General features: G+C 32.8%; 2 protein-coding genes across 2 annotated transcripts in view; one reads left to right on the forward strand and one right to left on the reverse strand.

Annotated features, from left to right (window-relative positions):
• Window positions 1–5436: 5436 nt before the first annotated feature.
• On the forward strand, window positions 5437–8247 carry LOC145804566 (receptor-like protein 6). The gene has a single exon (XM_082898923.1). It carries the CDS (start codon window positions 5462–5464, stop codon window positions 8045–8047), a length of 2586 nt encoding a protein of 861 aa, XP_082755049.1. The 5' UTR covers window positions 5437–5461; the 3' UTR covers window positions 8048–8247.
• A 4051-nt stretch (window positions 8248–12298) lies between these two features.
• Window positions 12299–20930, reverse strand: part of LOC114267927 (uncharacterized) — a 37891-nt gene continuing 29259 nt past the window's right edge. The window contains exons 5-8 of the mRNA XM_082898941.1: window positions 20249–20373; window positions 19996–20088; window positions 19475–19659; window positions 12299–12937 (exon numbers count right to left, since the gene is read on the reverse strand). Of these exons, the coding sequence (XP_082755067.1) occupies window positions 20362–20373 (12 nt within the window). The 3' untranslated portion in view covers window positions 12299–12937; window positions 19475–19659; window positions 19996–20088; window positions 20249–20361. The remainder of the gene's footprint in view (window positions 12938–19474; window positions 19660–19995; window positions 20089–20248; window positions 20374–20930) is intronic.

The following is a 20930-nucleotide window of genomic DNA, read 5'->3' on the forward strand; positions in this document are numbered from 1 at the left end:
AGTGCCGCACGTACAGGGATTAGTGTTGCACGTGCGGGACAGGCTGAGTTCGAAATTTAGCTTTTCTTCTTTCCTTGGGCTGTGTGTATCTCATTGTTTGTATGTCACTCTCTCTATAAAAAGCTTTTTCCCCTCCTTCTCTCTATATTTCCTACATCAACACCCACTCAATCTTTGCTTTCTCCAAATCCATAAACATTTTGACCTTAGTTCCTTCATTAAAGTTGGAGAACTAAGCTAGAGCTTCATTATGTACGGTGAAGATCGGGTTTCATCACCCTTGATCTTGGGGCTTTCTTCTAAATCTCCTTCAAACTTGAGGTAGGGATTTTTCTTGGAGTTATATATACATTTTTGCAAGTTTTGGTCAATTTCGGGATTTTCCTCCTTGTTTGATTTAAAAATTTTGTTTTTGGCTCAAGAAATTAGTGGTTTTGAAAAAGGGGTTTATCTCTTGCTCTCTTTAAAAGATGTTCTTAAGAAGTTGAATCACATTGATTTAAGAATGATGCTTTGGTGAGATTATACCAAGAAAGAAAGAAATGCATCGTTTAGGTGAAAAACCTAGAAATTTGGGGGTTTTGGTGGATGTTGAGAAACTATGGATTTATTTGTGTTAAATAAATGTTTAAGTGGAAATTTCATGATATTGGATGCAAAATGTCAATTTTCTTAGTATATGTGAATTAGTGGATTTTCTTTGGAATCTATTGTTTAAGTATATATGTATATAATCATGAAATAACAAAAGGTTGAGAATACATGAGACGTGGGATTGTTGCTACATTTTGATAGCTATATAAATACATATGTTATATATGTGGAAATGTATTGGAAAGAAAAGTGGAAATTGTGATCACAAATGGAGAGTTTGTGGGAAAGTTTGTGAATGGTAGGACGATGCATCGTATGGATAATCACCTCATTACTGGATTGATCAATTCATTGCATGGATAATTGTTGCATGAACACCTTAAATACCTTGCTAATTTTAAACATTGAATTTGGGATTTGAAACTTGCATTGAGAACGAAATGTTGAGAAACGAAATTTATTGAAATGTTTTGGGGTAAATACGTTGGTAAGTTCGAATGGGAGGTGTAGGCGGAATTGATTAAGTTGGACTGAGTGTCCAGGGTGAAAGACCGAAAACACGCGCGGGGGAGGTACTACTTCCCTTCCGGTTAGCAACCGGTAAAGTGGTGTTTTTGGTAGTGCTAGTTATGCCTACTTGCAGACACCAATCTAGGGATTACCTGAGTCGTATTTACCGCCCCTTGTATTAAATTGATAAACTTTAAATTTGTTGAAGATATCATAATATCATTGAGCATGATGGTTTTCAAAAGATGAGAAGAATGTGATTTTCTTTCAAAACAGTATAGCATGACATACGCATTTCATTTCTTTGGACTTGTATAAAATGTATATACTTTGTTAAGAATTCTTTACTGGGCTTTAAGCTCACCCCTATGGGATTTTCGTACAGGAAAAGATGTGGTGATCCCGCCGAGTTAAGGGCATGGACATATTTTGTGGAGAGTACACAACTCTTATTTTGTTGTGGTTTATTTTGCTAGCCAAGGGCTATAAACGTATGGGTTCGTAAAACCATATTTTGTGTAATCGGGCTTCAGCCTTGGAATATGTAAGCCCTTAAGGGCATTTTATTTATTTTTGGGACTTGATGTTCTACATGCTATAGATTCATGTATTTGATATCATTGAATGTATAATTCGCATGTGGGACTATTTTGTACAAACCTTGTCGATTAATGATGTAAAGGTTGGAGAGTTGTTATTGTTCTTTAATGAATGTTGGAATATTTTGGGGCGTTACAGATATATAGCAATTTCATAAGGTTGAATGTCATAAAAAAAAATACCTAAAAAACGTAATTTTTATTTCAATTCATTACCCTACAATATAAAAATTCAATTTAAATTACACATTAAAAAAAAAATCTATATAAAAATTTTAGATGCATAACTTTATTATCATTGAAGATGTCAAGCTAAGATGAAAGAAGACTTGCTTAAAACTTTTAGTCAAAATTTGTGAAAACTTTTATTAAAGCTAGTGACAAATCAAAGGCATGTGGGGTCACAAAAATTTTAAGTTTTTATACTTTTAATTAAATTCCAATTTTTTTATGACTCACTCATGCATTTCTTTTTCCACGTAACTGAATTTTGTTTACAAGAATCCCTCTAAACTTTTCAACAATCCAAATTTTTCCACATACAAAGACTTGTAATTACGGTCAGTAAAGATTCTTATTTGGCCCAATCAAAAAAATATTAAAAATAAATTTGTTGGTTTCTTTCTTCTTCTTTAAGTTAAAAAATCAAAATCTAAGAAATCAATTCGATAATAATAATAATAATAATAATAATAATAATAATAATAATAATAATAATAATAATAATAATAATAATAATAATAATAATAATAATAGTGTTGTTTAGTACAATTTATTATAAATTAAAAACTAGTAATTTGAAAATAGAAGTCAAAATCAATCGTCATCCAACTTTTAGAAATTAAATTTTTTTTTTCAACTTATTTAAATTATTTCTTTCTAATAAATTATAAGAAAAAGTCGTACCAAACATAAGCAGAAGATGTACTAAATAGTCTAGCACATATAGTCTTCTAGGATAAAAAAAAAAAAAAAAAACTATAAGCAGCTCAGATAGGCTGCACCAAATAAGTAAAAAAGAAATTTACCAAAAGCATCTTCAGGAGAAAAAAAAAATTCACCTAAAAGTCAAAAAAATACCCAAAAAAAAAAAAAAACAACAACAACAACAGCAATAAAACATTTACCAAACCTCATCAATTTGTAACCATTCAATGCTTGTAGTCCAGTTTAATATAAGTGTAATACGGGTTCTATTTAATTTTATCGTTATGATGTGAGGATTACTAAAGACTTACTTAAGCCTTATAGTAGACTATTAAATTAATTTTACTGAAAAATCAAACTTATAGAAAACATAATTTTATGGTTATCCAATCAAGATTATTAAAGATTAACTTAAAGCTTATAGATAATATCAAGGTAGACTCCTAAGTTTTATTAATAAAATCAAGTTAGTAATATTACTCAACGATTTATGACCCCCAAAAAAAAAAATTCTAATTTGTGAAGCTTCCAATTAAATTCCACTAATTTGTGAAATGAAATCTAGATCAATACAAACAATATTCGAGGACTAAATCATCCACTAAATATGAGATGAAATTTCAAAGAACCAAGCGGTAGTTGAAAATTACAGGACTAATACAGTGACAAAAGCTTTCAATTTTTCTTTTGGTTGCTTTACAATTATTAATTTTCGATTTGAATTTTCTCAAGTTAGTCATCTAACTTAATAGAATAATTTGGGTTTGGTGTGTCCCCTTTGAGATTGATCTTGATAATATATTCAAACCGCTCACTTTTGAAGATTCGTTGAATGCAAAATTCATTACAGTGATTGCACATCAATAGCTATATGTTTGAATAATATTTACATTACAAAAAAAATTGATGATTATTCTTGAAATTATATTTGTCTTCTATTTTTTTAAGATAAATGTAATTCAAATATATAACTATTAACTACCAATGTCTAATTATTTTGATTTTTTATATGAATATTTACTCAATAAATTTTAAAAAATTAACAATTTAAATTATCAAGATTAACCCCAAAACGATCTCATTAAGCGCAACTACTCTCGCCAACTTGAGAGAATCCAACCTGGTTACTTTATTTATTATATTGGTTGAGAGGAGAGGATTTGCACCAATGAACATCTTGTAAGAAACTTTCTTCTTCAATTCTCCCAGTACACATTTTTCCATCCCTCTCTTCAATAAAGATGTACAAAATTTTAAAGGTTTTCACAAAATATAATGTTATATATATATATATATAATTTTTATTGAAAAAATTCATACGAAATGATGCCATTTTTTAGTCCTTTGTTTCAAGCAAAAAAACACCTAATGGTAATTTATAATTGCAAAAATATCATATTATATTTTTTATTAGTTTTATTTATAAAAATTATGGTTTTGAATCATTTTTTGTTTTTAATAATATAGTTAAAGCTTTTATAGTTTGTTATTTTTTGTTTGAAGAAGGCTCGATCCGTTAAGAAATCTGATCTAGAATATCATTTTGTGAATGTGTTATTATGGGTAATAATATTAAATCTATTAATTTTAGAAAATCAAAAAACCCTATGAAAATTAAATGGAAAATGAGGAATCACTCATGATGAGTAAGAATGATTTACTAGCACTTAAAATATCTAAAACCCTCAATAGTAAATTAAATTATTAATTATTTTATATACATTATATTATTTCTTCATTTCACAATTTCTCAAAATAAAAATAATTTTATAAACCTTTTCTTACTACTAATCTAATCTAGCCTTTCATCATTAAAAACAAACATGACATTATATATGTTAATCAAACAGGGCCTTAGTCATATATTTTACTCTCTGATGTTAGTAGTGTGTGTATATTAATATAATTAGGACAATCTAATAATTCCAAGTCCATAGTACTGGCTTCGGAACACCTATACCCATTTTCTGTACACATCTTCTGTCCCATTTATGATTTCAAGATTGACGACATGGTAGCCTAAGATGAACGAGATAGAAGATGGGTACAGGAGATCCGAAGCCTATCGTGCCGAAAAATCAACGCGGATTTTTTTATTTAGTCAAGCTTGCTATTGACATAAAGCACCAAATTAGAACCGTATTGTGAGTCCTTTATTTAGGCAATGTTTGGAAAATGGCCAAATCATTTATAAAAAACAAAGAAAATAAAATAAAAATATTTTTAAATCATGTTTGGTTATGAATTTAAATATTAATTTGAAAAAGAAAACAAAAATGTGAGAACGAGGATAAAAAATTTAGCTTATATTTTATTTGTATTTCTCTTATATTTGTCTTTCTTTTTTCAAATTCCTTTACCAATTCATGATTCAAATACAATTTTATTCATAATATAATGATGATTACATTTATTTACTAAAACTTATATATCACCTCAAATGTTAGCATTATATTATTAGTAATAAAAATGAGCCAATGTTGGGACTCATTACTTTTAATAATGCTTTGCTGAATACTAATTACATTTATTTACTAAAAGTAATTTATCATCTTATATATTATCTTTATATTAGTAATAAAATTGACCGAGTGATGGAGTCCATTAAATTAATACAATGATAATATGTGAGACTATCGTTCTCAAAAATAATAATAATAATAATAATAATAATAATAATAATAATATCATGTGAGACTATACAATGACAATTTTCAGTTTATATTTTTTGATAATTGAATTATTTATTAAGTTATAAATAGGAGAGTGCATATAGAAGAAGCATCGTATCCAATTCCCTCTCTACCACCCCACCCAATACTGGTGTAAGAATGGGTTTCTTACTATCCAATTATCAACTCACAATATGTATCCTCCTGTATTCCCTAATTTTCTGCTTCTCTTCTTCTGCACATCTTTGCCATAATGATGAGAGTACTGCTTTGCTCCAATTTAAGACACTCTTTTCCTTCAATTGCTCTGCTCTCGATTGCAGCACTGTTCTTTCTAATCTATATACTAATAATTGGAAAGAGGGTACAGATTGTTGTGCATGGGATGGGGTCACTTGTGATAACACCACTTCTCATGTCATTGGCCTCGACCTCAGCTGTAACTGCCTATATGGTACCATCCATCCAAACAGCAGCCTCTTCAATCTTGTTCACCTTCAACACCTCGACCTTTCTTACAACAACTTCAATCACTCTCAAATTTTACCTTCATTTGGCCGTTTCACAAATTTGACCCATCTTGACCTCTATGACTCCTATTTTTCTGGCCCAATACAATCATCATCATCATCAGAAGTCTGGCAAGGGAATAACTTCTCCAATAGCATTTTCCACTTACAGAAATTGCAAGTGTTGTGGTTGTACGGTAACACAGGACTCACAGGTAAACTTCCAAGTTTTATTAATGGAACTCTCCGGCACCTTAGGTCGTTGGATCTCTCTGGAATAAATTTCACAGGAAAGCTACCTAATTCCATCGGCCAACTTAAGTACTTGGAGGAGCTATTCCTCTTTGACTGCAATATCTTTGGTACCATTCCGAGATCGCTTACAAACCTCACGCGATTAATTTCGCTTGATCTTCGAGGGAATAACTTGATCAATGGCCAAATCCCATCTTCAATCGGCCATCTCAAAAACTTGGAGGTGCTATACCTCGGTGGCTGCAATTTCTCTGGTGCGATTCCGAGATCGCTTACAAACCTCACGCGATTAATTTCGCTTGATCTTTCATACAACAATTTTGAAGGCCCAATTCCTCAATTTTTTTCCAACTTCCCGCAACTTCAATTTATAGATTTCTCAAACAATCAACTAACAGGTCCCATTCCATCATCAATAACTGGCCTTCCAAATCTACAGTATCTATATTTAGGCAGTAACTCAATCAATGGGACAATACCTCCTTCCTTGTTTCGTCTTGTGAACCTTACCTCTCTTCATCTTTCGTCAAATAATTTAAGCGACACTGTTAAGCTGGACAAGTTTGCAAAGCTTGAATATTTGTATTCTTTGGATCTTTCAAACAGTGGTCTATCATTGACCACCACCAACTCCACTCCCTCCTCTTTCCGAAACATTACGACATTACGATTGTCGTCTTGCAACATAAATAAAATTCCTGAATTTCTGAAAACCCGAATGGAATTGTTGGACGAACTAGACCTTTCCAACAACCACCTAAATGAAGAACTCAATCCACTCTGCAATCTTCATTCTCTTACATATCTCGATCTGTCCAATAACCAATTTGTCGGATTAATCCCTACCTGTTTGGGGAACTTAATTGGAAATTTAACTTTGTTAATAAATTTGCAAAGAAACAATTTCCATGGTAGCATCCCTCAAATATTTGGATACGCAAGCATGTTACGGGAACTTGACATTAGCCACAATGGATTGCAAGGGGTGCTTCCAAGATCATTGGCGAATTGCACGAACCTAGAAATTTTTAATGTGGGTCATAATTTCATAGAAGATGCTTTTCCATTTTGGTTGGAAAACCTGCCCCAATTGAAGATTATTGTCTTGCGAGATAATAAATTCCATGGTACCATAGAGCAACCAAGGAAGAGATTAGCCTTCACCAATTTACATATCATTGACATGTCTCACAATGAATTTACAGGCACTTTGCCATCAGAATACTTTGAGAGCATGCATTCAATGATGATGGATGATGAAGACAAATCCTCCTTAAATTATATGGGCATTGGTTCTGGTTATTATTCGGTAACCATAATGAATAAAGGATTGGAAATGACACTCGTAAGGATCATCACCATCTTCAAAGCTATTGATTTCTCGCACAACAAGTTTGATGGAAAGATTCCCATATCTATTGGAAGACTCAAAGCCCTCCGTGTCCTAAATTTTTCAAGAAACGGCTTCACAGGTCTGATTCCATTGTCCTTGGTCAATCTAACTGAGCTTGAGTCCTTGGATCTATCCCAGAACAAACTCTCTGGAGAGATTCCTCAACAACTGACTAAATTGACATTCCTTGAAGTCCTGAATTTCTCACAAAACAATCTAACGGGACTTATACCACGAGGTGGGCAGTTCGAAACATTTTCAAACACTTCATATGAGGGAAATCTATGCTTGTGCGGGTTTCCATTGTCAAATAATTGTGGGAATGTCCAGATAGCAGAATCACCAACTTTACCATCCTCATTTAGCCACAATTTTAAGTTCAAATTTGATGGCTTTGGTTGGGAAGCTGTGTTGATGGGATTTGGGTGTGGAGTATTGCTTGGTTTGTTGATTGGAAGTTGCATTATTAGAAGGAAAGAAGAATGGTTTGTAAGGATTTTTGGTGTAAAAATGCGTCAACATGGGAAGAGATCAAAGAAGGTTCGGAAGAAGATAGCTCATTCAAAGTCAATTATAAATTGTTTGTAGTAAACATGTTGTGTATTCTAATAAATTTGAGAAGTATTTGAAGGCTGCAATGCAAGGAAAAGCTATAGCGCAATTCCGTCGCTGTGTCTTCTTTTGCCAATGCAAGTATTGGTTTGTAATCTCCAATGAACAACAACATGTGGAAGAAACGTGTGTAATTTTTCTGTTTCATAGAGATGCAACAATCTTATCCTATATACTTTGACTCATTAATACAATATATTGTTATATATATATATGTGTGTGTGTGTGTATAATGTATAATAATATAAATGGAAGTTAGTTTCTAATGCAGACAGGAAAAATTGCAACTTTTAACTTTTTTTTTTCACAAGGCCACTCAAATTTTGTACAAAACAACTTAAGTCTTGTATTACTCAACCATTAAATTGTTGTTGAACGCATTTGGAGTAAGGAGAAAATATATTATCAAAATGATTAGATTATGCCCTTATTGTGATCTTTGAAGTAACACACTTGATGATTTCTTTTGTTGATCAATAATTGATTTGTTGTTTTTGTTTTGCATCCCTCTTCACTAATAACCTTTTATGCTCAGTTTCATCTGTAATTACTAATCAATTATGTTTTCAATTTCACTTATGATATGCATATCTAAGTTGTATTCATTTTTATTTTTCTTGTCTTTTTCCTTTTCCCTTTCCCAGATGTTCACATTTTGGTACTTAGAAAGTGTTAAGAAGGTGTCAGCGAAGTGTGCGGCACGCTTTTTGATGCTATGGTGTGGGCTGTTGAAAAGAAGAGTTATGTTTGCTTTTGGGTGTGCAGCAGGATGGGTGTATTTATTTTGGGCTGTGTTGGCTGATTTGTGGGGATTCATTTAAAATATTTTATTTTTGGAGTTGAGTTCTTAATTTTTTTTTTAATTTTCTTGGTTTGTCGTCTTTTTTATAAAAAATTGTGAGGTCGAAAGATTGTTTGTATGGATGTGAGTAGCAATAGTAGAGGTATTTATACTTTCTGCATCTCTCTCGATGCATGTCATCTTCTAGTATTTTTAATTTCATGTTTTTAATGAAATTTTTCTTTGTTGATAAAAAAAAAAAAAAAAAAAAGGTGTTAAGAAAGTAGTTAGTGTCATAAGTTAATAGTTACCTAATCTTTTCTATTTTTTTTGTCCTAGTGGACATGTTATCTTCGTCCTTAACATTATTAGCCACTGTGTAGTTTCGTTAATTGTGATAGCCCTTTGGCTAGCCAAGTTACCAATGAACTTTTTTTTAAGGTAAATTATATCGTTGGTCTATCTAGTATGAGCAAAGTTTCGATTTGGTCCTCACAATTACAATTTGAATTTTATATTTTTCATTTTGTTATAGTCTAATCCTTCTATCACATACCGTTGAAATTTTATATGCAAAACTACCACATGCAACACACATGAGATTTTTAGCAATTTCAACACAAGAAAAGAAATTGAATAAACTATACCAATGGTCTCTATTGTTTCTTTTAAATTCCACTTTACTCTCTTTAGTTGTGCACAAGTTGTTTTTCCATCCAAAAAATAAAAGGCACATGACAAGCAGACAATATTGCAACAAAAAATGAATGTATGGGATTCAAATATTGAAATTAAGACTATGGGGATCAAAGTGAAAATTAATTTGCTTAAACTATAGGAATTAATGGTGTAATTTACCTTCTTTTCTTTGTCCTTCTAGTCAAATTTTTTGAAATTTTATCAACTGATACTCTATATATTTAACTCATTCAATTGGACTCTACCCTCACATAACACACACTTTAACACATCCATGAGAGCATCAATTTACTCTCTAAACTAATAAGCACTTAACACACAAATTTAACATCTATAAGAGAACTCCTGTGAAACACAATAGTAGTAGGCATGTTAGTTGTGTCTATTTCATATAGTCTATAGACCACAAATTTGACTTAGGCATACCATAATAGGTACCTAAGAGTTAAACAAGTTAACTTATCCATTTTCCGACACAAACACAAATATTGCACGATCCAATAATGTGAGTATTAAACAGGTTAAGTTAGTATTAAACTTGTATAACACAAAATTGATATAAATAACTTGTTTAATAAATAATTATTTATATATTTTAATATTATTTCTACTAAAAGGTACCATGACATATTTGAATTACTTATGTAACTCCATCTAATTGATTAAAAAGTACGTGAAATTGAAATTTTAAGGCTAATATTTTTTTTCTTAATTGAAGATAATTTTTTTTTCCTACTATTTTAATCTAATAAAAATATATAATAATATGATGTAATTTTGTGAATTAAGCACAAAAAAAAAAATTGAATTGAAAGCAAATATTTTTATGAATAATTTCATCCAATAATTGGTCTCTACACTTAGTCTTTTTAACTAATTAAGGTAAAAAAAAAATTGATATGACACATTAATATGACATGGACTGGACAAATATCAAAAATGACATGACTCAAAAGTATGAAATAATGAATTAAGTTAGTGTTGAAATAATTCAAAAACAAACCCAAAATGAAACAACATAAATATAACCTAACACGACATGACACTCACCACTAGTTCATATAAAGAACTTGTTATTTTACAAAAAATGTATAATGTGCAACCCAAAAAATTGTGCATGATTTGTATCCTCTCTAGTTATAATGATGAGATGTGCACAAAATTACAACACAATGTTCTCAAAATATGATATGATCTCATTTTGTCATAACTCTAATGACCCAATGAGTTACTCGGTGAGTCATAACTCACAATGTGATTCAATATGTTTAAGTTATAATTTTAAGCACATTACATTGTAACTTCAGGCACATTATGTCACAACTGTACCTCATGTGCACCTTATAGGTGCCTAGCAGAGATTGATCCATAATTACATGTTTATACACTTGTTTTTAAGTTGTAAAAGTAAAAGATCTATTGAAAATCTAGGATTTGCACTAGTTGTTCATATGAACAAATAAAATCAAACCATACTAAACTTTGGGATAAATTTGATCAATTGTATAAATCCTTTTTAAGCATTCAATTTTCACTTTATACAATTATATTATCTTTCCTTACTATTACATCTATTACTGCAAAACATCTAGGGGCAAGTTTTAATTATGTGTGATGCAAGTGACAAGAGTGATAACCGCACACATTTACCTGTACATCTTAGTATAAGTAACACTCATCGAACATGTTTCCCAACAATAAGGGGTAGTACATCTTAGCATAAGTTACACTCACCGAACATGTTCCCCAACAATAAGGGTAGAGATGTGACGTTGCGATGGAAAAAGGCTAAGAGATGGAGAAAGGCCAAGAGGTTCAAGCAGCTGCGATGGTTAGGGTTTATAGGAAAGGGTAGTTGTGATGGTAAGGGCTTAGGTGAAAAGAGGAGTTAAGACTGACATAAGCAACAATGGGGCAATGAGATGTAACGGTGGTAGGGATGATGAGAAATGATGGAAAGGACTAGGGTAGCTAGGATGGGTAAGAGAAGGCTTGGGGGTAATAAGGGAGGGCATGGCAGCGGTGGCTAGCAGGAAGTGCCAACCAAAGTTGAAATGGGAGAGCACAGAGAGGAAAGAATAGAAAAGAAGGATAAGTTGGTCAATTCAAGGGATAAATTCCATCATTTTTTTTTCTTTCTTTCCACCCCTATTGCAATCGAGATAAATTCTCCACTAAAATGTACTTTGTCTTCCCAAGTCCCACTAAAGAATAAAGAGAAGTTACCAACAAGTCCTAGTAATTAGATGTAATTCCCATTAAGTCTTATCAATTCATCGTTGAAAGTTGATCCTATCAATATTGTTCGCTAAAAACTCATGATTAGTGACTTTTTTGTGAGAATTTTTTAAATCTATAGATAAAAACTGACAATTAATGACATTTTATGTGACGTTTTCTAAATCTATCGCTAAAAATTGACAATTAGTAACTTTTTGTGATAAAATTTTCAAATTGTTGCTAAAAACTAGCAATTAGTGATGCTTTTTTTTTTAAAAAAAAAAAAAAAAACACCATTAATTATCACATGACCTGTATGGGGCAATAAATCTACCTATTAAAACATGCACGTAAATCTCCCAAAATGTAATTACTCCTAAAAATTATTCACACAGAGAATGGAAACCATGCTTAAAATTCTCCAAAACTAGCTTTGATGAGATACCTTTCTAGGCCTACTAACCATAGCATTATAGATTTGTGATAGAAACAAACATTACATATGCACCAACTTGAACTAAAACAGATAAACAAATGCAAAAGGAGGTTGAAACTGCACGAGTGTGTTGCCCTTTTTATGGGTGACTAAATAAGTGGGTTAAAACTGAATGAGAGTTAAAACACTTGACAATGCTCTTTTTATGCAACCATCAAAAGTTTTTGGTAGGAAGAGGCATGGAAAGAGCAGGCACTATAACATGATTAGAAGATTTCAAAAGATTTGCCACAATTGCTTAATGACATAAGATGATGTATTAAAAGTAAACCTAAAACAAAGAAGAAGAAAAATTAAATGAGCACCATTCCTAGCCTCATTGTACTGCTACAAGTAACTAATTTCCTACTCTAAGGTCGCTGCTACCATTTGAACAAACTAAATCGATCCCCACTTTCTACAAGATTCTCATCTGTGGAATCTAAGCCACTTCCAATTGTGTTATCTGAACTATCATCTGGAAGGAGTTGTGTCCTGTCAGCATGCTTAATAATCCAATCAGTGAACTTTGGAGAGGATGCCAACTCAGCCACAGCATGTCGGGTTGATTCCTGGGTGAAATTCTCCCACTCTTTTTTTGAAAATTTCTTTCTGTTGGGTGTCCTGTGGAATGTTGAATAGTTATCCTGTTGATTTCTCGTCACCCTTCCAGTTGTCGGAGATATTATACCTGCAACAGCCAAAAACAAACTAATGAAGCATGAATTAAAGGTCAATACCAATGCTATATATAGTACAATTTAGATGAATACCATTGTACTTTATAGACATTTTTGGAAAGCGTGTGCATGAAACATCCTCAACAAGATTAATCCTCCCAACCAAAAACCTACTTTGTTCATTTCATTTTTATTATGATTACAATATCATGGTCAAAACCAAACCATGAAGAATGAACAATAGATCATAGGAGCTCTGAAACTGACACCATATCAGGCAACATAAGCCAATAAATGTCAAGAACATGAAATATTTCAAAAGAAACTGAACATTTACCTTGCCAAGTCAAGCATGAACCCCACTTCTAATATACAAAAGAGAATACTGTTGTAAAGATAAAGATATAAAGAAAGTAGGAACAGTTTTAAGGAAACACTCACTGTTCTTAAATCTTTAATTCCCAGTTTGTGCAACTACTAATGCACAAATTTGGATAAATATATTAAAAAGGTAGACTTCTCCCCCATCAAAATATTTCCTGTTAGATATTGGCATGTCCTAGTGTGTCTACATCCAATTTTGCTAAAAATTTCACATCATACATCTTATTTAATGCTCCATGCTCCATAAAAACCATCATATTCATTAGGATAGAGAAACATAATTTTGTGGTTATTCATGCAACATACATTGAATTTGAAAGGGACTGTCGAATTGCATGCCTACATTTAACCATCATGTTGCAGTCCAGACAGGTGATGATGTATCCTCAACTCAATTCTTTAAATCACTTATAATCTCAATTGAAAGTCAAGATAGAACAAAGTATAAACATTTCAAGATTAAAGCTCATAATCTTAAAATCAACACCACAATTACTTAATTAGAGCTAGCACTGACTGAAACTGCTAGCCTAACAAAAACATCAGCAATAAATGGCATTAGGTTGAACAAAGTTTATAAGCAAGTCAACACCAGGTTACCCAGTTTGAACCTAAATGAAATTGGGAACAGTGTGGGCTCACCACCAGGCCACTTCATTATCACCACTATTTATACCTCATCATTTTAGGCATAGATAACCTTATGATCCCTATACAATTTACTCGAATACATCTTTCTAAGGTAAGGAACACCAAAAATTATCACAAGCAAATCTGACTACAGAATCCCAAACAAGGTTTCATAAGCAGGTTACTGGCTTTGAACCTAAATGATGTTGGGATAGGTTTGGCGGCCTCACCACCAGACCATTTCAATATCAGTATCACTTATACCTTATCATTTTAGGCATAGATAACCATATGATCCTTGTGGAGTTTACTCGAATACTCTCTCTTACCATACCAATTTAACCACAATCTCGGAAACCCAACTAAACACTCTCTTTCACCACTCTCTCACTCAACCAGACACCACTGCCACTACCAAACATTCTGTAATAAACAATAAACACAGCTACCACAATCTTTTGCTTTCTCTCATCCAAAAAACCTCCACAACTTCTTACTTTCTTTGTACACGTATTTCTAGTGATGGCAATAACCACATACAAGGGGAAAGAAAGAAATTAAAGAGGGATAAAGGGAGACTAGGAAATCTCTTGAGAGAGGAAACTTGTTTCCCTATAAACTCATTTCGGGAAAGGACACAGAACTCTCATGAAATTTTAAGGAAAACCTCTAAAAAACATCTCCAAAACAATCCAAGAATTCAAGTACAATTTATATGAAAGGAAAATCTCCAACTCAATTTGAATAACCTTGCCAGAAACTCTTTCAAACAAATGTTTTAAAAACTCCCTAGAAATGCGCTTCTCATAATTTTTACCATCTTTGTATACTTGCAAATACTATTTTTCAACAATAATATATGATTGCTCTAATAAGTTTCCATAGATATTGGGTAGTAGTAGTAGTAGTAGTAGTAGTAGTAGTAGTATTTTAATTGATCATGAAAATATTAAAATAATTTACATTGCTATTTTTAAGTTTCTCAATAAATTTTTCTTACAAATATCCTATTCAAACTTTACTCTCTTTTTTATTCAACCTATTCAATCTTTACATCACGTCTCACGAGTATGCCGCGGCTTCTTACAGTAATCACAGAAGACAAACTCCTTGGTAGTAAACAGAGGGATGAGAGTCAGGCTAAGGCCATCTCTAAAGGTAGACAATAATGCTAAGTAGTCAATAGAGACAGGGGACATCATAGCAGACTGGAGACTCTCCCCATTCTGTACATAGGTAAATGCCTCCTGAAGTGAGGGAAGAGTGTCCATACTCAAAACCCGACTCCGAACCGGATCATACTCCACATTAAGACTAGCCAGAAACTTGAAAACCCTTTCCTGTGAAATGAACTTCCTGTACCCGACAGAATCAACAGTGCAGACAGGCATATAGTCCTGCAAGTGATCAAGGCGTTTCCAGCTGTTGGTGAGGAAGGTGAAGTACTGAAGAACCGTCTGCTCTCCCTGAACAGAGCTCTCAATAGAGCGACGTAACTCAAATGCCTGTGAGAAATTTCCTTTGCGGGAATAAGTGGTAGCCACAGCATCCCAAACATCTTGGGCAGTCTCCATAGACAAGTAGCCCTCGCTAATGTCTGGTACCATCGAATGAATAAGCCAACCCATAATCAAAGAGTTGGTAATCGCCCATTGGTCATAACCTGGGTCAGTTGTGCTCGGTGCCTGTATCCTACCCTCTAAATTCCCCATCCTCCCTCTGCTCTTCAAATATATAGTCAAACTCAGCGACCACGCGAGATAGTTCTGACCATTAAATAGAGAGGTGGTGATTTTAAAACTAGGGTTGGGGTTATCCGTCATAGTAGTAGGTATAGGGGAACTCTCACTCTTAGGTGTCTGAGAAGTAGTGGACACACCGATGGAATCTTCCATCGATACTGTACTACCAAATCCGTAACAAAACTAGTGCCAATCACAAACTCGGAAGGTGGTGGTGGAAGGAACAACACAACGATCACTATGAAAGTATAAAGTTTTTTTTTTATTGTTTTTTTTATAGCATAAAGTTTTTTTTTATTATATATTATTTATTTATTTCTTTTATGAAGAGAAAACAAACAGAAAGAAAGAACAAGTGAAACAGCCATACGTGAGGCAGACCAACCAGAGGACAAGGAAGCTGCTGATCAACCAGCACGAGTCGACCACCCAAGTGACCACGAAGACACCAGGCGACCCCTCAAGTACTGCCAATAGGCCGAGAGAAGGGCAAGCTAGGGTTCCAGGGGTGCCGACAGACCTACAAGAGTTGGCTAGGGCGGAAGACCCTTCAGCTTGAGCCGAGAGGGCTAGGGAAGGTTTGGCTTGAGTCGAAAAGGCTAGGGAATGTGTCGGCTGAGTCTAAAAGGTTCACAGGAGTGGTCGGCTGAGTATGAATGACTCTGGCAGACCTTTCGGTAGGGATGGAGGGTGGCTACTTGGTGTCGCTAGAGTGTGGGTGATGGGTTTAGGGTTTTGGTTCTGATACCATGTAATTTTAGAGAACACCCAGATTAGGGAATGATTAGAATATCATCTTCTATTATATTAATGAAGATTAATAATTACAAGAGAGCCCTAAGGCATAAAATAATTACGAAATAATAACCCAAAATAATCTATTATTCTAACATTACATACCGATACTCTTTGGATACTCGCAGATATGTATCAGATATTTTTTAAAAGTATTATATACTTCTTAATTATTTTTTCATTAATTTTGGAGCATCGGATACTTAATTTTGAAGTATCGGATACTCCAAGTCACATATTACTCTGAATACTTTATTTAGTTATTTGAAAAGAACATAGTGAGAGTTAAAGTAATAAAATTTGTCAAATTGATGTATCCTAATTGTTTTATGCATGTCCTCTACAACTACATAGATAGTAAAGATTAACAAGAAAATATAACAATAGTAAAATTAATAAATTAACAAATAAATAGCGAGTAAACTTGAATACAATATTTTTACTAGTGCCAAAGGAGAAAGCACAGAAATAACTTGTCGATTGCTTTATTATTGTAATATAAACATATTAAACTTGACATTAAAATGAAATATTTGTAAGACCTATTGAAAATTTAAAAGGTAAACAAACAATTGTCTAAAATTAATACCTAATTTTTAAAGATTAGTGTTTTGCATTATAAAATTACAATGTGATCTCTCAACATTCTTGAGATTATGTATAACTCCTACTAATAAATTTTTTTTAAATATATTTTTTACAAACGTATTCTAGTTGTACCTGTATCGTACTTTTTAAGTTTCGTCGTATCGCCATATCTGTATCTCGTATCTATATCCGTGCTTCCTATATTATATCTCTAGGCACCCTATCGCAAGAATTTTTTTTTTTTGAAAATCTATAAAAACCATATTTAGATCCTTCATTTTCTCTTTGTACTTCTTTATTAATCTTCTTAGTAAAAATAGTGTTTCCATATTTGATCTACCAAACATAAATCCAAATAGATTCTCTAACACTATTGTTATAACTCTCAAGTGATGCTCAATCATTCTCACCAACAATTTTATTGTATTGACTTATCAACTTAATGTCTCTATAATTGTTGCAATTTTGGATATCTCATTTATATCTATATATAGGTATTAAAATGCTCTCTCTACTCGTCAACCATTTTCCTGGTCATTAGAATCTTATTAAAGAATTTTGTAAACCAGAAAACTACTTACTTAAGCATTTCCAAGCCTCAATAGGGATACAATCTAGTCCTAATGCCTTACCTTATTTATTTATTTATTTATTTTTATCTTTTAATAAATCTAATGCCTTGCCTTATTTCATCTTTTTGTAATGTAAATTCCACCTCAAACTCTCTTAGTTCGATGATAAAACTCATATTCTCTAGTTCCATCAAGGCTATCATATTCCTCTCCTTCCAAGTTTTTAAAATGATTCACTTAACAATTTCTCAAAATATCATTCACTTTTCTTAATCTCCTCATCCAACCTCCTTATTGGTCAACTTATGTCTTCAAATTATTCCCGTTTTAAGCCTCTTTTACTATGGCTTATATCTCACTATTCAGCCACCAAGTATATTTAGATATTGGAGCTTTTCCCTTTGACTCCCCATGGCACTGCTTTCAATATTCTTTCAATGCATTATGCTATTGTATTCCACATGTTATTAGTAACACCTTTCAAACCTTGCATTACTTCTTTAAACACTTTATCCTCAATTTCTCACTTTTTAGATTTCACATCTAGTTCATGAGTTTTTAATATATTTCGCGTTTTGATTTTGCTCTTTATTATTGTATATAACACTATATTTTGAATATTGCTAGCCTACTTTGTGCCATTAACTTCCTTTGGAAATAACCTTGAAACCTATACATATTCGGCAGTCTATTTTTCTTACAAGAAAATGATCTATCCAACTCTTATTTGACCCATTTTTAAGAGTTATGTGTTTAACCCTCCTTTTTCAAAAAGTTGTTGGTTAATACATGATCAAATGCTATTGCCAAATCTAAGATGTTCTCTCCGCCCTCATTTCAATCTCCAAAACCATATCCACCATGTATCCTCTCGTGCACTTGCTTATATTTTCGGAAACGACCATTGAAATTTCCACCTATAATTATTCTCTCCTCTACAAATATTTGTTGTATTAACTCATCCAGTTAATCCCAAAATTTCCTTTTAATATGTTTCTCCAATCCTATTTTGGGTTCATAGGCGCTAATACACTCTCCAGTTACAATTTTAATTAATATTATTATGTAACTTATTCTCATAACTATTACTACCTTATTTTCCAGATGCTTAGCCACACCATTTCTATATCTTTTTTTTCTTTTCTTTTTTTTTTTGATAAATAAATTTTATTGAAGAAGAGCATCAAGAAGATGCTAAAGATACAAAAAGATCCCCCATAAAAAGGAGCGCTAGCCAATTACATCATCAAGGAAATCAAAAAAGGTAAACAAACCAGGATCCACACGCCTTGACACCCAAGCACACAAGACTCGCAAAAATCTATCGACTAACCAATATTTCTAGCATACAAAATGTTGTACCGAGTTTTTTCTATTTCGTTTACTTTGTCAGCTACTCAGTTTCTTGTAAGCATATTATACTTTCCTTCTAATCATTGAATCTACTAATTCCTTGGTTTTATCTGTTAGTGTTCCCTTTTCCAAGCTGCTAATGTAAACCAACAATCCTGGGCTAATTTCTTTACAGGTGCTTGTCCAAGAAAACATAAGGACCATTTTCTATTTTTCATTGCACTAAGGCACCGATGTAGTGATCCTTGCTTATTTTTCAAAACATGTTGCTTACAGAAAACATCCTAGCCCTTGCATGTTCATGTTCATAAGAAATCTGAGGGGGAGCTTTGCGTGGTAACTATGGAAGTGATCCATGATGTCAAAGGAAAATAAGAGGGAAATAAAATGCTCTGCAGAAGCTTAAATCTTTCTAGAAAAAATGTTTCAATAGATAAAACAAATATTAGGGAGAGAAAATGCAGAGTTTGACAAAAGTGTGTACCTTTAATAGGAGAGTCAGACCAGCCAGAAGATCTCCTTGGGCTGTTCCACAGTGTTCCCTGTGAAGCCACCATCCCTGACCTGCTGAGAAATTCAGCACGATTTTGTCTTACATTTGCTTGTCCTCTACCTCGCCAAGGATTCCCATTTGCAAAATAAATTGAATTCCCAAAAGTAATGGAAGAACTACATACAAACAATTAGTTAAGATCTTGTTAGACCAATCAAATGAAAGATATTTTGAATATGTTCTATCAACTGAGCAGATCTCTCTTCAATCAATATTCATGACCATTCATATATTAAATCAAGCATACCACCCATTTTGACTAATCTAAAATGGATTTCAACATCCCAACAGATAAACTCAAAAAGCTAATAAGATCTATTGGTTTTGGATTTAATAAGTTGAATAAATTGGGTTCAACATCAATTATATGAACATGTATTTGGTATAATAATTAGCCAGTCCGCCAGCATGATGCAAGGGAAGAGTAGGGAAAAAATGGTGCAGTAACTTACTCTGGAACATTCCACTTGAAGGAAGTGACAAGAAATCAGATTGAGAAACAAGAAGCCAATGCCCCCATTTGCCAAAGGAGTATCAAGAGTCCTCTGACAGAAAACAAGAATAAAAATTCAGAAATAATACAATTCTGAGAGTAGGAAGAAATTGTAGGAATGCAAAGCAAATTGCACACTAATTTCCATTTGGTCCAGAGATATGCAAGTGGAGCATTATCACACTATTTATTAACATGAACACAATAGCCACCTAGAAGATAAATGTTGCTGCAATGACACGCATGGCCCATTTCACAAATTGAGCTACGCCAACATCCACACTTTCATCTTCTGCAATAACAAATTTCCACACCATCCAATACCCTAGGGCAGTTCCTGCAACGACAATCCCAAGTATAACAAAAATAGAAACCTGTAACCAAACAAGGTAAATAGTTTAAACAAATAAAGGAGGACATAGTTGAGAACTAAATCTGTAATAAAAAAAGCTAATTCTGTGGTCTTGTAGTTATGAAGCCATTTGGTCTTGATTATGAATCATGTAATTACTTGTGAGGCTTTGTGGTGGTCAAACTTGGGGTGATTGGTTATGAGGCTTTGTGGCTATGAACAGAAGTGGCCTAGGTTACGAGGCTTTGTGGTGTTTTTGGTTATGAACCAAATTGGTTATGAATCCTTGTGACTGAAATTTTGAGCGCATGCCATATGCACCATTTTTCCTTTTCGAAAAACAATAAAAATGAGATTCAAGTTGTAGTAGAAGAAAATAAACAAATGCTATAAAAAGTGGCCAAAAAAATGACACAATTTTTAATAGATGTAAGTGGGCTAACTAGGAGATAACAAGGACAGCTAAAGGTGCTAGATGATGCTCTTTATACATGATTAGATATAATCAATTTCTATAATATTGATTTTTATTAGATGAAAGA

This window comes from Camellia sinensis, chromosome 12 (genome assembly GCF_055761805.1).
Source record: "Camellia sinensis isolate YWXY chromosome 12, ASM5576180v1, whole genome shotgun sequence".
NCBI classification, from domain to species: Eukaryota; Viridiplantae; Streptophyta; class Magnoliopsida; order Ericales; family Theaceae; genus Camellia; species Camellia sinensis.